Source organism: Grampus griseus, assembly GCF_964374135.1.
Source record: "Grampus griseus genome assembly, chromosome: 3".
Classification (NCBI taxonomy): Eukaryota; Metazoa; Chordata; class Mammalia; order Artiodactyla; family Delphinidae; genus Grampus; species Grampus griseus.
In genome coordinates, this window is record NC_139019.1 from 156,111,452 (window position 1) to 156,127,567 (window position 16,116).

The following is a 16,116-nucleotide window of genomic DNA, read 5'->3' on the forward strand; positions in this document are numbered from 1 at the left end:
TGGTCCTGAGTGTCATCAACAAGTCTTAGTGAGCCCTGTGGCGTCCATGCTGGGAACAGCAGATGCCATGGTCATGAATCAGGAGGCTGGCTTGGGGGCAGAGGACACGGTGATCCCTGAGCAGTTAGGCTGGGAAGACCCACCCACAGGAGGGGCAGGGCTTTGTGCTAGTTAGCTGCCTCATTCTCCTTCCCTGCAGGGAGAACCTAATTTCATAAGAGATTGTCCTTTTGAGGTAAAACACATGTTTCATATTTAGAGAAGAATTCTGAGCTGTGTAGTTGAAGCTCAAGCATAGGTAGGAATGAGTTAAATTTCTGGGGAAAACGAAAATGCAAGAAAATCTCCCTCCATTCATCTGTGGTTTCTGTTGCAGATGCTATTAAAGTCATTACGTGGAAATGGGTTTTGGTGACTTAAACTGCAGTTGGGGTGCTAGAGAGAGGATTTGCCGTGATTTCCTCAGGGAGCAGCCGTGCTTAGTGCAGTGTGCCAGCTCCCTCTGTGCTGGGCCCCTGGAGCGGGCATGTGGGCTGCGGTTAGGCCCCATCTGCTGCGTAGCTGTGGCCGTCCACCATCCGCTGTGGGAGGGCACGTGGTGGAGGAGGCTGGGAGAGGAATCAGAGTCCCTCAGATGGGTTTGGCAGAGTCCCTCAAATCATTTCCAGTGTCTGATGTGCTAACCTTTCCTGCCTCAGAACTCCTGCTCTTTCGTTACTAAGTCTGTGGCTACCATATATTTGATACAACATTTGGAAGTGATAAAACAAAAAGCAGTATGGCTCTGTCCTGAGGACATTGCAGTTTTACATAAAGTTTCTTCATAACTTCTTAATCTGCACTTCTCTGTCTTGTCCTGCGTTTGGTGTTTTTTCATCCCGCCTCCCTCTTTCACCAAGAAGGAATCAGAATGAAAAGCTGACCCAGGTCTGGTCTCATGGTTTATCAGGCTCTGCAACAGCCCTGGCACTGGGAACAGCAATGAAGGAAGACTTGCACTGGATGTTCTCATCATTTCCAATAAAGAGGGATGCACAGAGTGTGGATTCATGGCAAGTTTTTAGGTCATAGCTTTGAACTTTCTGTTTGATTATATTCGGCATTTAGTCTGCCTACTGTATGTGGTATCTTTATAAACAGTAAATGCAAAAATTTACTGAGGTGATTAAAAACTGAGGTGATTAAAATTAAAAACTGAGGTGATTAATTCAGTTCCGTCAGAAAGTTCGTTTACTGGAAAACCTAGCTAGTCAGCTAGCGTGAGGAGAAGAGTTTATTGAAAAGGCAGCCCTGCGGATGCCTGTGCTGGGGAGATGAGTGAGGCCCAGGGCTTTTGTCTCTGTGTTGCTTAGCAGAGCCAAGTTCCACATGTATCTGCACTGGCAATTCACTGGATCTTTCCTGAAATAATTCTAGGCCGGAAAGGATGCTGTGGTTCTCTACTTGCTGTGAAACTATCTTAAGAAATTAATGTCCTTCTTTTCTTTCTTTTTTTTTTTAACAGATACATATATTCATTTTCACATTCTTTTCCATTATGGTTTATTATAAAATAATCTTATTTTCGTTTTTTAGAAATTATAGAATACATTTCATCTTCAGTAACTCCACCATTCTGGTCTTTTCCTCTGTACTTTGTTCCCAGTTATTTAAATTTGTCCCAATTCATCTGTCTCCTCTCTTACTAGTCAGGGAAAAAAAAAAAAATCTGTCATTTCTTGCATACCTAATCTATGTAAAAGAATTGTGTTTAGCAAGTGTTCTTCAGCCTAAATTAAATGTCTGAATCAGTGAATTATTTAGCTGTGGCTTCAGTGAGTTATTTGGAGAAGACAACAGATCTGGGTTTCCTTGGATAATTGTCAGGACAAAGTCATGAGATAATGAGCAAGGGGTGATATCCATGATGCTTCTCATCAGTTGTGGCAATGGACTAGACCACACTTCTGGAATGCAGATTCCAGAACTGATACTGCTTAGGAAGGAGAGGATGGCTAAACTGGTGGGCCCTCAAAAGTAGAAAGGCAAGGGCAATGCACTCCAGCTATAGGACCACCGAACAGTGCTGGGACGGTGTGCAGACACCTTTGTTGGAGTGAGCTCTGTGGAGGGGTCTGGGGACAGAGAGCTGGACATGTCCACTTATCAATACCTTCATTTAGTCTGGGTTTTGTCCTGTAAGCAGTTTGGAATCATTGAAGATTTTTAAGCAAGGAGTCATGAGATGATTTCAGATTTTTACCCATTCTCCTCAGGTTCTCCCATTGTCCTCTGCTGCCTTCTGAATCTTTCAGACTGTATCATTTCACTCGTTAATTATGGGGCACAGTTAGATGGTTAGTGTTTTTATTTGTGGCTTTGATACCAGCCTGGATATTAGCAATGAGCTAGGCCGTTTATTTAAATACGTGTTACTCTAATTGTGAATTATTAATAAATGTTTCTGACATCATATCCTATGTCACTTCTAAACGTTAAACCATAAGAAGAGCCTTGGTAACCAGGAAAACATACCTAGTATGTTTTGATGTCCACACACAGTGGACATTTCAATAAGAGGTCATATGTCTTAGGATGAGCCCTGGCCTAGGAACCTGGCATCCTGGCGCTGGTCCCAGCCCCTCCCTGTCAGCTCTGTAGTCCTGGGAAGGCTGGTTTGCTTCCCTGTCCTCAGTCTCCAGCTCTGAAAAGGGCACTGACTTGTAGCGTATTCCAGTATCTACCGTCTAATGTAGAATCCACCGCAATGAAATGAAAGCTGAGTTACAGAAAAATGTCACGCCTTACTTTTAAATATTCGTTCATGGTTTTCCTGTCTGCTCTGTTGGTTAACTAGGTCACTGGTAACGATGAGCATTACTTTGACAGACAGGAGACAGACACGCGGTGCCCCCACCGCTAGCCCAGCCCTGCCTGCTGTGGTTTCATGTGCCTCCCACTGCTGCCTTCTGTAATTGCCTGGGACAACCAGCTCTTCTCCACAGCAGCCTTCAGAACTCCCATTATGTTGGATGTGGTCACCACTCTAGCAGAGGCCCATGTTGTCTGTGGCAGTGGTTGTTCGGAGTGGGAGGACCTGTCAAAGCGTGTGGCTGTGTGTCCTCTGCAGTTGACAGAGAAGGCTATGTGGGCACACCGGACCTCCCTCACATAGAGGCCATGGTGTAAACGTGAGCTGCATGGAGGTGGCATCTGCCCTTCAGGTCCAAATATCCATGCAGATGAATCTTGGGGGTGTATTCTGTCCCTTCCACTGCCCCTGGGAACTGTGGACAGGGAGGAAGCTGCCAAATAAGGAACTCTAAGATATTGTGCCAAGGGCAGGATTCCAGAATGTACCAGCATCTCAGCGAACAAATTCTAGAGCAGCTGCTTGGCTGTGCAGAAGGTAGAATGCCAAGGAGCAAGAAACAGATGCTCAGGCATTTAGACTGGGAGGATGACTTGTTCCCCCTTTGGAACATTTTCCTGTGCTCTTGGTCAGCTTTCAAATGAACCTCAAGTCTTAAAATCAAGTGTTTGATTATATTGTTATTGAGTGCTTGGCTATGGAAGGTTTCATATATTATAACCATGTTTTTTATTGTGGTAAAATATATAGAATAAAATCTTGCCATTTTAACTATTTTAAGTGTATAATTTAATATCATTAATTACATTCAAAATATTGTGCAACCATCACTGCTATCTATTTTATTTTCAAAGCTCGTTTACAACAGAAACTCTGTTACCATGAAGCAGTAACTCCACATTTTGCCTCCCCCCAGTCCCTGGTAACCTCTAATCTTCTCTCTGTCTCTATGAATTTGCCTATTCTGGGAACCTCCTATAAGTGTAATCCTTTTGCATCTGGCTTTTTTCACTTAGCATAATGTTTTCAAGGCTGATCCATCTTGTAGCATGAATTGGTACTTCTTTCCTTTTTATAGGTGAATAATATTCTGTTGTATGGTTAAAACATACTTGGTTTATCCATTCATCACCGATGGACACTTGGATTATTTCCAGCTTTCAGTTCTTTTGGACATATACCTAAGAGTAGAATTGCTTGGTTATAGGATAATTCTGTGTTTAACTTTTTGATGAGCTGCCAAATTATCTCCTTAGCAGCTACACCATTTTACACTCTCACCAGCAATGTATGAGGATTCCAGTTTTTCCACATCCCTGCCAACACTTATTTTCTTTTTTGAAAATTTTAAAATTATTCTATCAAATAGAATAGATAAGGAGGTAAGTGTTGGAGGTAAGGGTCCAACTTCATTCTTTTGCATGTGGCTGTCTAGTTGTCCCAGCACCACTTGTTGAACAGACTATCCTTTCTCCATTGAGTAGACTTGGCACCCTTGTCAAAAATCTGTTGATCTGAGGACTCTTTATTCCATTAGTCTATTCTTATGCCAGTACCAAGCTGTTTTTATTACTATAACTTTGGGTAAGGTTTAAAATTGGGAAGTATGAATTTAATTTCATTCTTCTTTTTCAACTTGTTTTTACTATTCAGGGTCCCTTGCAATTCTATATGAATTTGAGGATTAGCTTTTCCATTTCCGAGTAGGGGGGCTGTTGGAAATTTGATAGGGATTACATTGAATCTGTATATCACTTTGAGGAGTATTGCCCTCTTGCCAATATTGTCTTCCAGTCTAGGAACACAAGATGTCTTTTATTTATTTAGGTAGTCTTTATTCCAGCATGATTTTATAATTTTTAGTCTTTCACCTGCTTGGTTCTTTTTTCCTAGGTATTTTATTCTTTTGGATGCTATTATAAATGGGATTATTTTCTTAATTTCTTTTTCTGATTCTTCATTGCTGCTGTATAGAAACACAACTGATTTTTGTGTGTTGCTCTTGTATACCGTAACTTTGCTAAATTTGTTAATTAGTTCTTCTAGTTTTCTTGTGGATTCTTTGGGATATTCTATATATATAGGGTCATGTCATATGAAAATAGAGATAGTTTTACTTCTTCTTTTCCAGTTTGGATACCTTTTATTTCTTTTTCTTGCCTACTTGCTCTGTCTAGGACTTCCAGTGCATAGTGGTACTGTGTAGCAGTGGTGAAAGTAGGCATTCTTGTCTTTTTCTGATCTTAGGGCTTTCAGTCTTTCCCCATTGAGTATCCTATTAGCTGAATTTTTCATAAGCCCCCCCTTTATTTTAAAAGTGTTTTAAGTTTTTACTTTATTACAGGCTTTTCTATTTCTAATCATTACAAATGTTTGCAACATTTCATTTATCTGCTCCATTGTATTCCATTTATATTTCATTATGATTCCCATCTGTCTATCATATATTCAAGTTATGTCTACTATTTTCTTTTTTTAATTTTTATTTTATACTGGAGTATAGTTGATTAATAATATTGTATTAGTCTCAGGTGTACAGCAAAGTGATTCAGTTATACATATACATGTATCTATTCTTTTATAAATTCTTTTCCCATTTAGGTTATTAGAGAATTTTGAGCAGAGTTCCCTGTGCTATATAGTAGGGGTTTGTTGGTTATCTATTTTAAATATAGTAGTGTGTACATGTCAATCCCAAACTCCCAGTCTATCCCTCCCTCCCACCCTTCCCCTCTGGTAACTATAAGTTCATTCTCTAAGTGTGTGAGTCTGTTTCTGTTTTGTAAATAAGTTCCTTTTATCATTTTGGGGGGGGGTTCTGCATATAAGCGATATCGAATGATATTTGTCTTTCTCTGTCTGACTTACTTCACTTAGTATGATAATCTCCAGGTTCATCCATGTTGCTGCAAATGGCATTATTTCATTCTTTGCAATGGCTGAGTAATATTTCATTGTATTATTTCATAGTAATATTTCATTTCATTGTACCACATCTTCTTTATCCATTCCTCTGTCAATGGACATTTAGGTTGCTTCCACATCCTGACTATTGTAAATAGTTCTGCAATGAATGGTGTGCATGTATCTTTTAAATTATGGTTTTCTCCAGATATATGCCCAGGAGTGAGATTGCTGGATCATATGGTAGCTCTATTTTTAGTTTTTTAAGGAACCTCCATACTGTTCTCCATAGTGGTTGTAGCAATTTACGTTCCCACTAACAGTGTAGGAGGGTTCCCTTTTCTCCACACACTCTCCAGCATTATTGTTTGTAGATTTTTTAATGATGGCCATTCTGACCAGTGTGAGGTGATACCTCACTGTAGTTTTGATTTACATTTCTCTAATAATTAGTGATGTTGAGCATCTTTTCATGTGCCTCTTGGCCATCTGTATGTCTTCTTTGGGAAATGTCTATTTAGGTCTTCCGTCCATTTTTGGATTGGGTTTTTGATTTTTTTTTTGATATTGAGCCACATGAGCTGTTGTTTGTAAATTTTGGAGACTAATTCCTTGTCAGTCACATTGTTTGCAAATATTTTCTCCCATTCTGTGGGTTTTTTTGTTTTGTCTATGGTTTCCTTTGTTGTGCAAAAACTTTTGAGTTTCATTAGGTCCCATTTGTTTATTTTTGGTTTTTTTCCCATTATTCTAGGAGACGGCTCAAAAAAGATATTGCTGCAATTTATGTCAAACAGTGTTCTGCCTATGTTTTCTGAGTTACTTTTGTGTATGGTGTTAAATAATGTTCTGATTTCACATGTAGCTGACCAGTTTTCCCAGCACCATTTACTGAAGAGACTCTCTTCTCTGCATTGTAGAGTCTTGTTTCCTTTGTCATAGATTAATTGACCATAGGTGTGTGGGTTTAGTTCTGGGTTTTCTATCCTGTTCACGCATCGGTCTATATTTCTCTTTTTGTGCCAGTACCATACTGTTTTGATGACTGTAGCTTTGTAGTATAGTCTGAAGTCAGGGAGCCTGATTCCTCCAGCTCCATTTTTCTTTCTCAGGATTGCTTTGGCTATTTGGGGTCTTTTGTTTTAACATACAAATTGTAAAATATTTTGTTCTAGTTCTGTGAAAAATGCCGTTGGTAATTTGATAGGGATTGCATTGAATCTGCAGGTTGCCTAGGGTAGTATAGTCATTTTGACAATATTGATTCTTCCAATCCAAGAACATGGTATATCTTTCTGTTTGTATCATCTTTGATTTCTTTCATCAGTGTCATATAGTTTTCAGAGTACAGGTCTTTTGTCTCCTTAGGTAGGTTTATTCCTAGGTATTTTATTCTTTTTGATATGATGATAAATGGGATTGTTTCCTTAATTTCTCTTTCTGATCTTTCGTTGTTAGTGTATAGGAATGCAAGAGATTTTTGTGTATTTTGTAACCTGAAACTTTACCAAATTCATTGATGAGCACTAGTAATTTTCTGGTAGCTGTTTAGGATTTGTTATGTATAGTATTATCTGATCTGCAAACAGTGACAGTTTTACTTATTCTTTTCTAATTTGGATTCCTTCTATTTCTTTTTTTTTTTCTTTGCGGTACGCAGGCCTCTCACTGATGTGACCTCTCCTCTTGCGGAGCACAGGCTCCGGACACGCAGGCCCAGCGGCCATGGCTCACGGGCCCAGCCGCTCCGCGGCACACGGGATCCTCCTGGACCGGGGCATGAACCCACATCCCCTGCATTGGCAGGCGGACTCTCAACCACTGTGCCACCAGGGAAGCCCGATTCCTTCTATTTCTTTTTCTTCTTTGATTGCTATGGCTAGGACTTCCAAAACTATGTTCAGTAAGAGTGGCAAGAGTGGACATCTTTGTCTTTTTCCTGATCTTAGAGAAAATGCTTTCAGCTTTTCACTGTGTGTATGATGTTAGCTGTAGGTTTGTCATATATAGCCTCTATTATGTTGAGGTTTGTTCCCTCTATGCCCACTTCCTGGAGAGTTTTATCATGAATGCGTGTTGAATTTTGTCAAAAACTTTTTCTGCATCTATTGAGATGATCATATGGTTTTTATTCTTCAATTTGTTGATTTGGTGTATCACACTGATTGATTTGAGGCAGTGAAAAATCCTTGCATCCCTGGGATAAATTCCACTTGATCATGGTGCATGATCCCTTTAATGTATTGTTGGATTCAGTTTGCTAGTATTTTGTTGAGGATTTTTGCGTCTATGTTCATCAGTGATATTGGTCTGTAATTTTCTTTTGTGGTATCTTTGTCTGGTTTTGGTATCAGGGTGATGGTGGCCTCATAGAATTAGTTTGGGGATATTCCTTCCTCTGCAGTTTTTTGGAATAGTTTCAGAAGGATAGGTTAGGTGCCTTTTATCATGTTGAAGTTCTCTTCTAGTCCCAGTTTTCTGAATTTTTATCGTGAAAGTGTGTTGGGTTTGTCGTGGCCATTTCTTCATCAATTGAGTTGATTGTGTTTTTTTCCTCTCTGTTCTAATAATGTGGTATATTGCATTAATTGATTTTCTAAGGGTGAACCACCCTTGTATTCTGAGATAAATCCTACTTGAATTCAGTTTGCTAGTATTTTAGTATGTTGTGGTTTTGTTTTCATTTGTCTCAAAGAATTTACTAATTTCCCTCTTTGACCCACTGGTTGTTTAAGTGTGTTGTTTGATTTCTACATACTTGTGACTTTTTTAGTTGTCCAGATTTCCAGTTTCATTTCACTGTGAAGGTACTTTCTATTACTTCAATCTTAAGTTTGAGGTTTATTTTGAGGCCTACCATGTGGTCTGTCCTGGAGGATGTTCTGTGTGCACTTGAGAAGAATGTGGGTTCTGCTGATTCGGATGGAGTATTTCGTTTATGTCTGTTGGGTCCAGATGGTCTATAGTGTTGTTCAAGTCTTCTGTTTCCTTATTGATCTACTATCTGGGTGCCTTATACATTACCAACATCTTTTTATTAACTTTTAAAAATAGTTAACAAGTATTAGACGGTTTTTGGGTTCAGGCTGGGAAGTTGGTTTTGTGCAGTTTTTAAATGTGAAATTGGACTGTATGCATGAACACAGTGTTGAGTAGGCTGTGTGGCCTTGGGCAGCATATGTCTGTCCATCCCATCTGTGGCATAGGGCTGGGGACTGATTGTTGGAAACATGGTTTCTCGTAGCCAATGAGTACCTTTGCCATGTTAGCCATGTGGCCTTCAGCAGGCTTCACATTTCCCTGAAAAAGTACTATTATCACTTTTTACACAACAGGGTCCTGCCTTAAGGCTTGCATGGGTTTGAAGTGAGGATGAGGCCTGTACTATATGGAGCAGAATTCTAGCACACATTGAGTTCTAAATAAATGTATCAGTGGGACCCCAACTGTCTTTGACCTAGTCAACTCTGAAGAGCCCCAAACTTAATGCATTTTCTGTCTGTTTCATATTCTGAGAATGTCCCTGCTGAGGCATTTACTTCCGCATGTAAGATGAATCTTCAGTTTATTGAGCATTTCACTTGGTAGGGATTCCATTGCTCTCTTAAAAACGTGGTTCTCATCATGGGAAGCTCTGATAGCAGCTTGGCTCTCAGGACCCCTCTCTAGTCCTGGGAGGTGCTTTCCCTGCCCAGACCTTGAGTTACAGGGGCCATCTTTGCTGTGGGCCATTGGGGCCATTTGTAACTGGAGGCCAGTCAGCAGACTTCAAGTGAGGGCTAATAGATCCCTGAAGACTCAGCTGTGAGTCTTGCTATACAGACACAGCCATGGTGCCTAAGGCAGGTTTGTGCTCATCCACCCTCTGCCCTGAGAGGGGGTCGTGAGGAAGGGAGCACCGTGGTGGGGGAACTCCTTAAAAGAGAACCCTGTGCTGCCCCTGTTCACCCACAGAGCATCCTCAGGTCCTCAAGGAATGCAGCGCAGAGGACAGGGTGGGATGTGGGGGGTGGTCTGTGAGTGCTGAATGTGACAGGTTGCAGCTTAGGATATTCTTTACAGCCTCCAGAGCTTTGGCCGAGAGGGAGCCAATTTTTCCCTCTTTACCTTCTTTACAGCATGTTCTACCCCAACTGGTAGAATTGCAGACAACTTGATCTATCCCAGCTCTATTCTTAAATGGTTGCTAGTTTCTCACTGCAAGAAAATTCAGTTTTTCAGTGGTCAGTTTAATAACAAGATCAAGGCAAACAGTCTAGCCAATACTAACTCACTTTAGGTGCTTAATATTAATATACTAATACTCTAAATCCTGGAGTTCTGTCATGAGGTAGAGCAAAACATTTTTTTCAGACTATAAGTTGAGGCAACAACTAGCATATTATAGACATTTTAGAAATATTAAGGCCCGTACTTGTATGTACCATGTCCTTACACAGTGAAAGCACAAGCTTGGTTGTTTCAGGACCCCCTTGGGGGCACAGCTTACAGCAGAGCTTGGGGCCTCTGATTCCCAGACTTGCACACCTTGATAGCTGGCATGAGGCATACAGTTAAATACATCTGTTTTGATAAGTGAACCTCCTCTACTGGATGAGCTATTTTTCCATAATTTATTTTCTGTTTTTATAAACAAAATGGAAATGGTTGGAAGGCTAAAATGTCTCCATATCAGCTCTTATATCAACCCAGACGGTGTCTGTGCCACCTTTCTGAGGTCTGTGGTATTGCAGAGATGGAGGTCACTGTAGCATGTGACCAAAGCAGAAGGTCTTCCTCTTCCAGAGAGGACAATAACTTCTTCTCTGCCCTGGGGACCACGTGGTGCCTCCCACTTCCTGCCTGAGTCATCTCGGCTATCCCCCTTGCCGGTTACTGACGCTGTGAGTGAGCCCAGCATCCTGCCTGTGGGGAACCAAGCCTCCTGCTCTGGCTTTGTTGAGCGCCTGTGACCCCTGAGCTGAAGAGCACTGAGTGTTTCTGTGGGTTTTATTTCCAAGATACTGCTCCCAGAGGTATTGGCATGTATGTTTCTATGTCTTAACTTGTGGTTATGTGCATTATATATTTCTTTGGAGTTAGTTTCTCCTACAACTCAATGTACTGTTAATCAGGTAATTTCTGTGTAGGTACAAATGTGGCTGGAAAGATGGCTGGCTGCTGGGTTTATTTATTAGTGGAGCAGAAACTTGGGGAAAAGTCCATTTTGACCCTGGTCTTTGACTTAGAGCCCAGTGAAGTCTCATCTGAGAGGCCAGTTGATATTCCAGAGGCTGGCAACATCATACATTGATGACTAGACAGCTTGTCATCCTGGGCCACAGAAGTAACAACTGTTTTTAAGGTTTGGCCAGACTTCATATTCTCCATTCTTTCCATCCCATGTTATATGGAATGCACACGATGCCATTTAATTACTTCAGTCCCTTTCTTAAAGGAAAAAGACACTGGACCAATATTCCAGTGGTACTAGTAGTTTGAAAGTTTACTCAGTAATTTTCTTTGCAGACTTAGTAGCTGTAAAGATCTCGTTTATATTTTTGTGGTATTAATTAATTTCAAGTGCAGTTTTGGCAGACCAACCAAGGGTCTCAACAGGCTGCATAGAATGGGTGCTATTTTTAAGGCCATCATCTCAGTGAAGCTTCTTCCAAATGAAATTCAACAGGAACCAGCCTTTATTTGGACTGTACACTCAGTAAAATGCTCAACTTTTGTAGGCATGTCAGCAGTTCTTACAAAATAAGTTGTATGTGCCTTTTATTACTGTGCTTATTAAGTGTAGACTCAGGAATGTTGGTGTTCTTGCTTTTGCCACTGTTTCATTTTGGAAAGAGGCAGTTGATTCATTCTCTAGAGAAAGATGGCCATGGAAACGTAGGACACATAAGGTCAGTCACACAAAGTGGCCCTTGGTGGAAGTGCTATCATGTGGTGATGTGGTCCTGTGCTACCTGGCACAGTAGCCACTGGCTACTGAGCACTTAAAAAGCAGTTGGTCTGTGACTTCCCTGGTGGCACAGTGGTTAAGAATCTGCCTGCTAATGCAGGGGACACAGGTTCGAGCCCTGGTCCGGGAGGATCCCACATGCTGCAGAGCAACTAAGCCCGTGCACCACAACTACTGAGCCTGTACTCTAGAGCCCGTGAGCCACAACTACTGAGCCTGCCTGCCACAACTACTGAAGCCCGCGCACCTAGAACCTGTGCTCTGCAACGAGAGAAGCGACCGCAGTGAGAAGCCCGCACACCACAATGAAGAGTAGTCCCCGCTTGCCACAACTAGAGAAAGCCTGTGTGCAGCAATGAAGACCCAACACAGCCAAAAATAAATAAATAAAAAAAATAAATTTATTAAAAAAAAGCAGTTGGTCCAAGTTCATACTAGCTTGCTAGGACTTCATATAAAAAAAGAATATAAAATATCTCATTAATAATTGTTTCTATTGACTTCATGTTGAAATGCTAATGTTTTGGGTTGATGGGTTTAAATAAAATATATTATTAAAATTAATTATACTATTTACTTTTTATTAGAAAATTTGAAATTACAGGTATGGCTCTCCCCTAACTGGACATCTTGCCACAGTTGCTCAGGGCTCTAAGAGCTGGCACAGGTTCTGGGGTGTGTGAATGGACTGCCTATTCCTGGTGGGAGCCCTTCTGCCATTTTTTAAGGGTCTTAGGCAATTTCTTTCAGTGTCTCAGTGATGTGACCTCTGAGTCATGGCCATGACATCTATTGTCCACGCAACGGTCATGTCAGGGCTGCTCTGGGAGCTGGACCCCAAGAGCTTGAGCAAGTCACCCACCCTTCTCAACCTCATCTGTGAAACAGAGTTAGATCGAGGATCAACAGGGAATAGTTAGGGCACATTGCAGGGGTCTCATAACTCCTATCCTTATTTAGGATAACTGGAGGATGAGGAAACAGAAAACAAAACCATGTATATGTATATATATATATATATATATATATACACTTTAATCCGCAGTTTTTCTTTTCTCTGAAAGTGTACAGATGTTGGGATGAGAAAGCAAGATGAAAAGGCCACACAATATTATCAGCAGTGCTTATCTGATAGGCAGTAATTTGCATTTGAATTTTGGAGGAATTTTATTTTCTCCTCTAAGTTCTGTTTCCTGGTTTTCTATGTGCACTGTAATTATCGGAACAGAACAGGACAGTTGACTATCTGTGTGCACTAAAGGGAATACATGGCTGCCTTGCTGAAAGCCCATCTCCTGCCATCAGTGCACGTGCAAACACTGATTGTTTACAGTTCAGAATCTGGTGGTCCTGAAAGACAGTTCAATTGAAAATAAACTTGACCACATTTTGATATGATTGACAAGGATGTAGAGGTAGCAAAGAGAGCCGCAAGGTCTGTGCGGGCTGATCACTCAACATAGGAGAGAGATTTGACACCCTCCTCGAGGGTGTCAAATCGGATGCAGGTGTGTGACAAAGGGGACATTTTATGCAAGTTCCTGGTAGAACGGCCTTATTATCACACTAAAATGGAGGTAATGAGGAAGGAATAGTTGACCAGAGAGAACAGCATGGAAGGACCTGCCTAACATAGTGATGAGTGGTGACTTTTTTATTATGCTCTCTGGGCCTCAGCCATATGAGATCATAGAAATGAGAGATGGAAAAGACCTCCTGTATTAGGTCATCCAGCCCATCCCCTCCAGAGCTGACTGACCCCACAGTGTACTTTCCAGAGCTCCGTCCAGTTTTTCAAGTGACTCAACTGATGGAGTTTCCACCAGCTCCCAGAAGGTGCAGAAAGGTGGTGTCTGAGACAGCTAACTTGGATCTGGATTTATTCTTTCTCATGACGAAGATCCCAGCGATGATGCTTTGTTCAAAGAGAGATGTGGGGGTGAATCCCACCTCTGTCACTAACTTGCGGATGACTGCGGATGACCCCAGCTCACCTCATCTCCACATCCCCCTCCAAAAGTGGGGGTGCTTTGCTGGGCTCCTTCAGTCTGAGTGTTCTAAGACTTGGCGGCGGCACCTTACATAGCACTTTATGGTTTTCACAGCTTGTTCACATTTGTGATCTCATTTGAGCCTCACCATTCTTAGGGCAGGAGTTGATCTTATTATCCTCCTGGCCATCTCCCTGCCTTTACTGTTTCTTGTTAATCAGATGAAGCAGTTCTCCCGGGCAGTGGGTGCTGGGCCAGGTGGTCAGGCATTCCTTTTGATTCTAAGCACAGAGCTGCTTCCATTTGACCTCACGGGTACTATTATACCTTCTGAGACACCACACGGGTACAGTTTACTCTCCTTGAGGTGTGGCCTCCTTTCCCGGCAGTAGCACTGCTCAGGATTGTCCCAGGCCTCCTGTGGAACCTAGAGCTTTCTTGCCTGTGTCACCTGGTGGGACCTCTGGGAGCAGGGGGCAGGATTTCAGTGTGGAGTATGATATATTATCAGTAGATTGCACTTGGGGTCCTCTGAGGTGGTCACCCAGGCTGTTCACTAGTAACATCCATCCCTGTGTGATAAAGGACTTTGAATGGATCTGTAGGCAGGTTCATCCACTGGGAGTTAGTAAGCAGGGCACCAAGGACTCATCTTAATAATTCAGATTCTGCAGTTCCTTTTTCTTGACCTAACCAATGATCTGAAACTTTCCCTAAAAGAAAAGAGGTATTAACATTTATTGCAAGTAGTTGGTCATTAAGATTTCTCTTAAAAATCATTACTTTTTGTTTCGGCTTGGGGATATTAAATTTTTAAACCAAGGTTCAGTAAGTATGTAATTAAAGTACATTTCACAATGCAACTAGTCCCAATAGAATTGTAATACAGTGCTGCTCTTAACTAGTTTATGAAACTGTATGAAGTATGACATGAGTCACAGAAATGGGGACGAGGAGCTGCCATCCAGCCTGGTCGGCTCCCTTGGTCTAGCCATGCTGGAGCAGCCCTCCACGCTGTGGGCGCCATCCTCCCCTGTGGCATCACTGTGTGTTTATGGCATTTCTGAGTGTCCTCCACGTGTCTGTGCCCACAGATATCCTTTTTGCCTCTCCACAGAACCCTGCCGTCTCCCAGTTTTTCTCAGTAGGCCCACGGGGTTATGTTGTGTAACTGCTTCATCACCTTGGGTTATTTGTGCTGTGTTTTGTTCTGCCTTTTGTATTTGTATGTGAAATATTTCAAACATACAGACAAAAAAGTGTTTTGCCTTCTTAAATTTTGTTTTTCCAGCTTCAGTCTGCAGTTAGGCACTTGGATGCAGAAAGGTAATGAAAACAATGATTGGGTGAGAGCTGGAACTCAGATCTGAGTTGTAGGATCCAGATCCCTGGTTCTGCCCTGTGCTGCTACTGTTTGCAGGAATTCCACGTGGATGTGGTAACATTCCCAGCAAGGCTGTCAGGGTTGGTGAAACAGCAAACCGTGGGTTGGAAACAGCAGTGCCGCAGGGGTGCATCTCCTGGGGCTGTGTGGTCAGTCTCCTTGCTTATGGCTTGGAGCAGGGCCAGAGAGCAAATACATCATCTTCCAACAGCTCTACCTCGCTGAAGGTCAGTGCCAGAAAGTGGCAGAGCTGAGACCCAAACCCAGGGTCAGAGCTGCAAGCTCTGGCTCTGCTCAGAGTGTTCATCATTCCCACTGACTTACAAATTTTCTTAAGTACTGTAAAAATAACGGAAAGAAATATTGTCTGTTTTTGAGAGTATAAGAAAAGGCACCCCTCTTATCATTTGTGCTTCCCTTGCAGATCCTGAGGAAACTAAAAGATCTCGCGTTGGATGCCGAATCAGAGCTGGAGAGACAGGATGAGGCCTTGGATGGCATCACTGCAGCTGTGGACCGGACAACCTTAACCATTGACAAGCATAATCGACGAGTGAAAAAACTGACCTAGAAGGACAAGAAAGCATAGAGATGACTGCTTTTGTTGAGAATCACTTCTCTGAGTACGTTGTTCTCAACTCCTGCATGCTTCCTTTGAGATGAAGACCCCAGGAAGTCATTCCAAGCGCCCTGCCCCAGGAGGTGCACAGCTGCCTCAGGGTGAAGGGCTGGTGTTGACAGCTGTGAGCAGCTTAGCTTGGGGTGATTGTGGCTTCCACCAAGGGATTCCCTTGCAGGGAGCTGAAAGTGCAGCTGAAGGAGAGGAGTTCTGCCTGCAAATACAGCGAGCCGCTTCCTCCCAAGGCCCTCTCGGGCTGCTTGTGGAGTCAGGAGCACACACGCATTCAAACATGGGCTGAGCCCTATTGAGGTGGCCACGACAGCAAGGTGGCTCTTCATTCTGAGGGTGGGCTGCACCCAGCACTCAGGGACCACTTTGCTTGGCCACAATCCCAGGTCTCCAGTGGCACAACTA

The 16,116-nt window shown here is 42.3% G+C and overlaps 1 protein-coding gene across 1 annotated transcript in view; it reads left to right on the forward strand.

Annotated features, from left to right (window-relative positions):
* The window catches only part of SNAP47 (synaptosome associated protein 47), a 60,408-nt gene extending 44,684 nt beyond the window's left edge, over positions 1-15,724 (forward strand). Inside the window, exon 5 of the mRNA XM_082651383.1 lies at positions 15,505-15,724. Coding sequence (XP_082507509.1) covers positions 15,505-15,651 — 147 coding nt within the window. The 3' untranslated portion in view covers positions 15,652-15,724. The remainder of the gene's footprint in view (positions 1-15,504) is intronic.
* Positions 15,725-16,116: the final 392 nt, after the last annotated feature.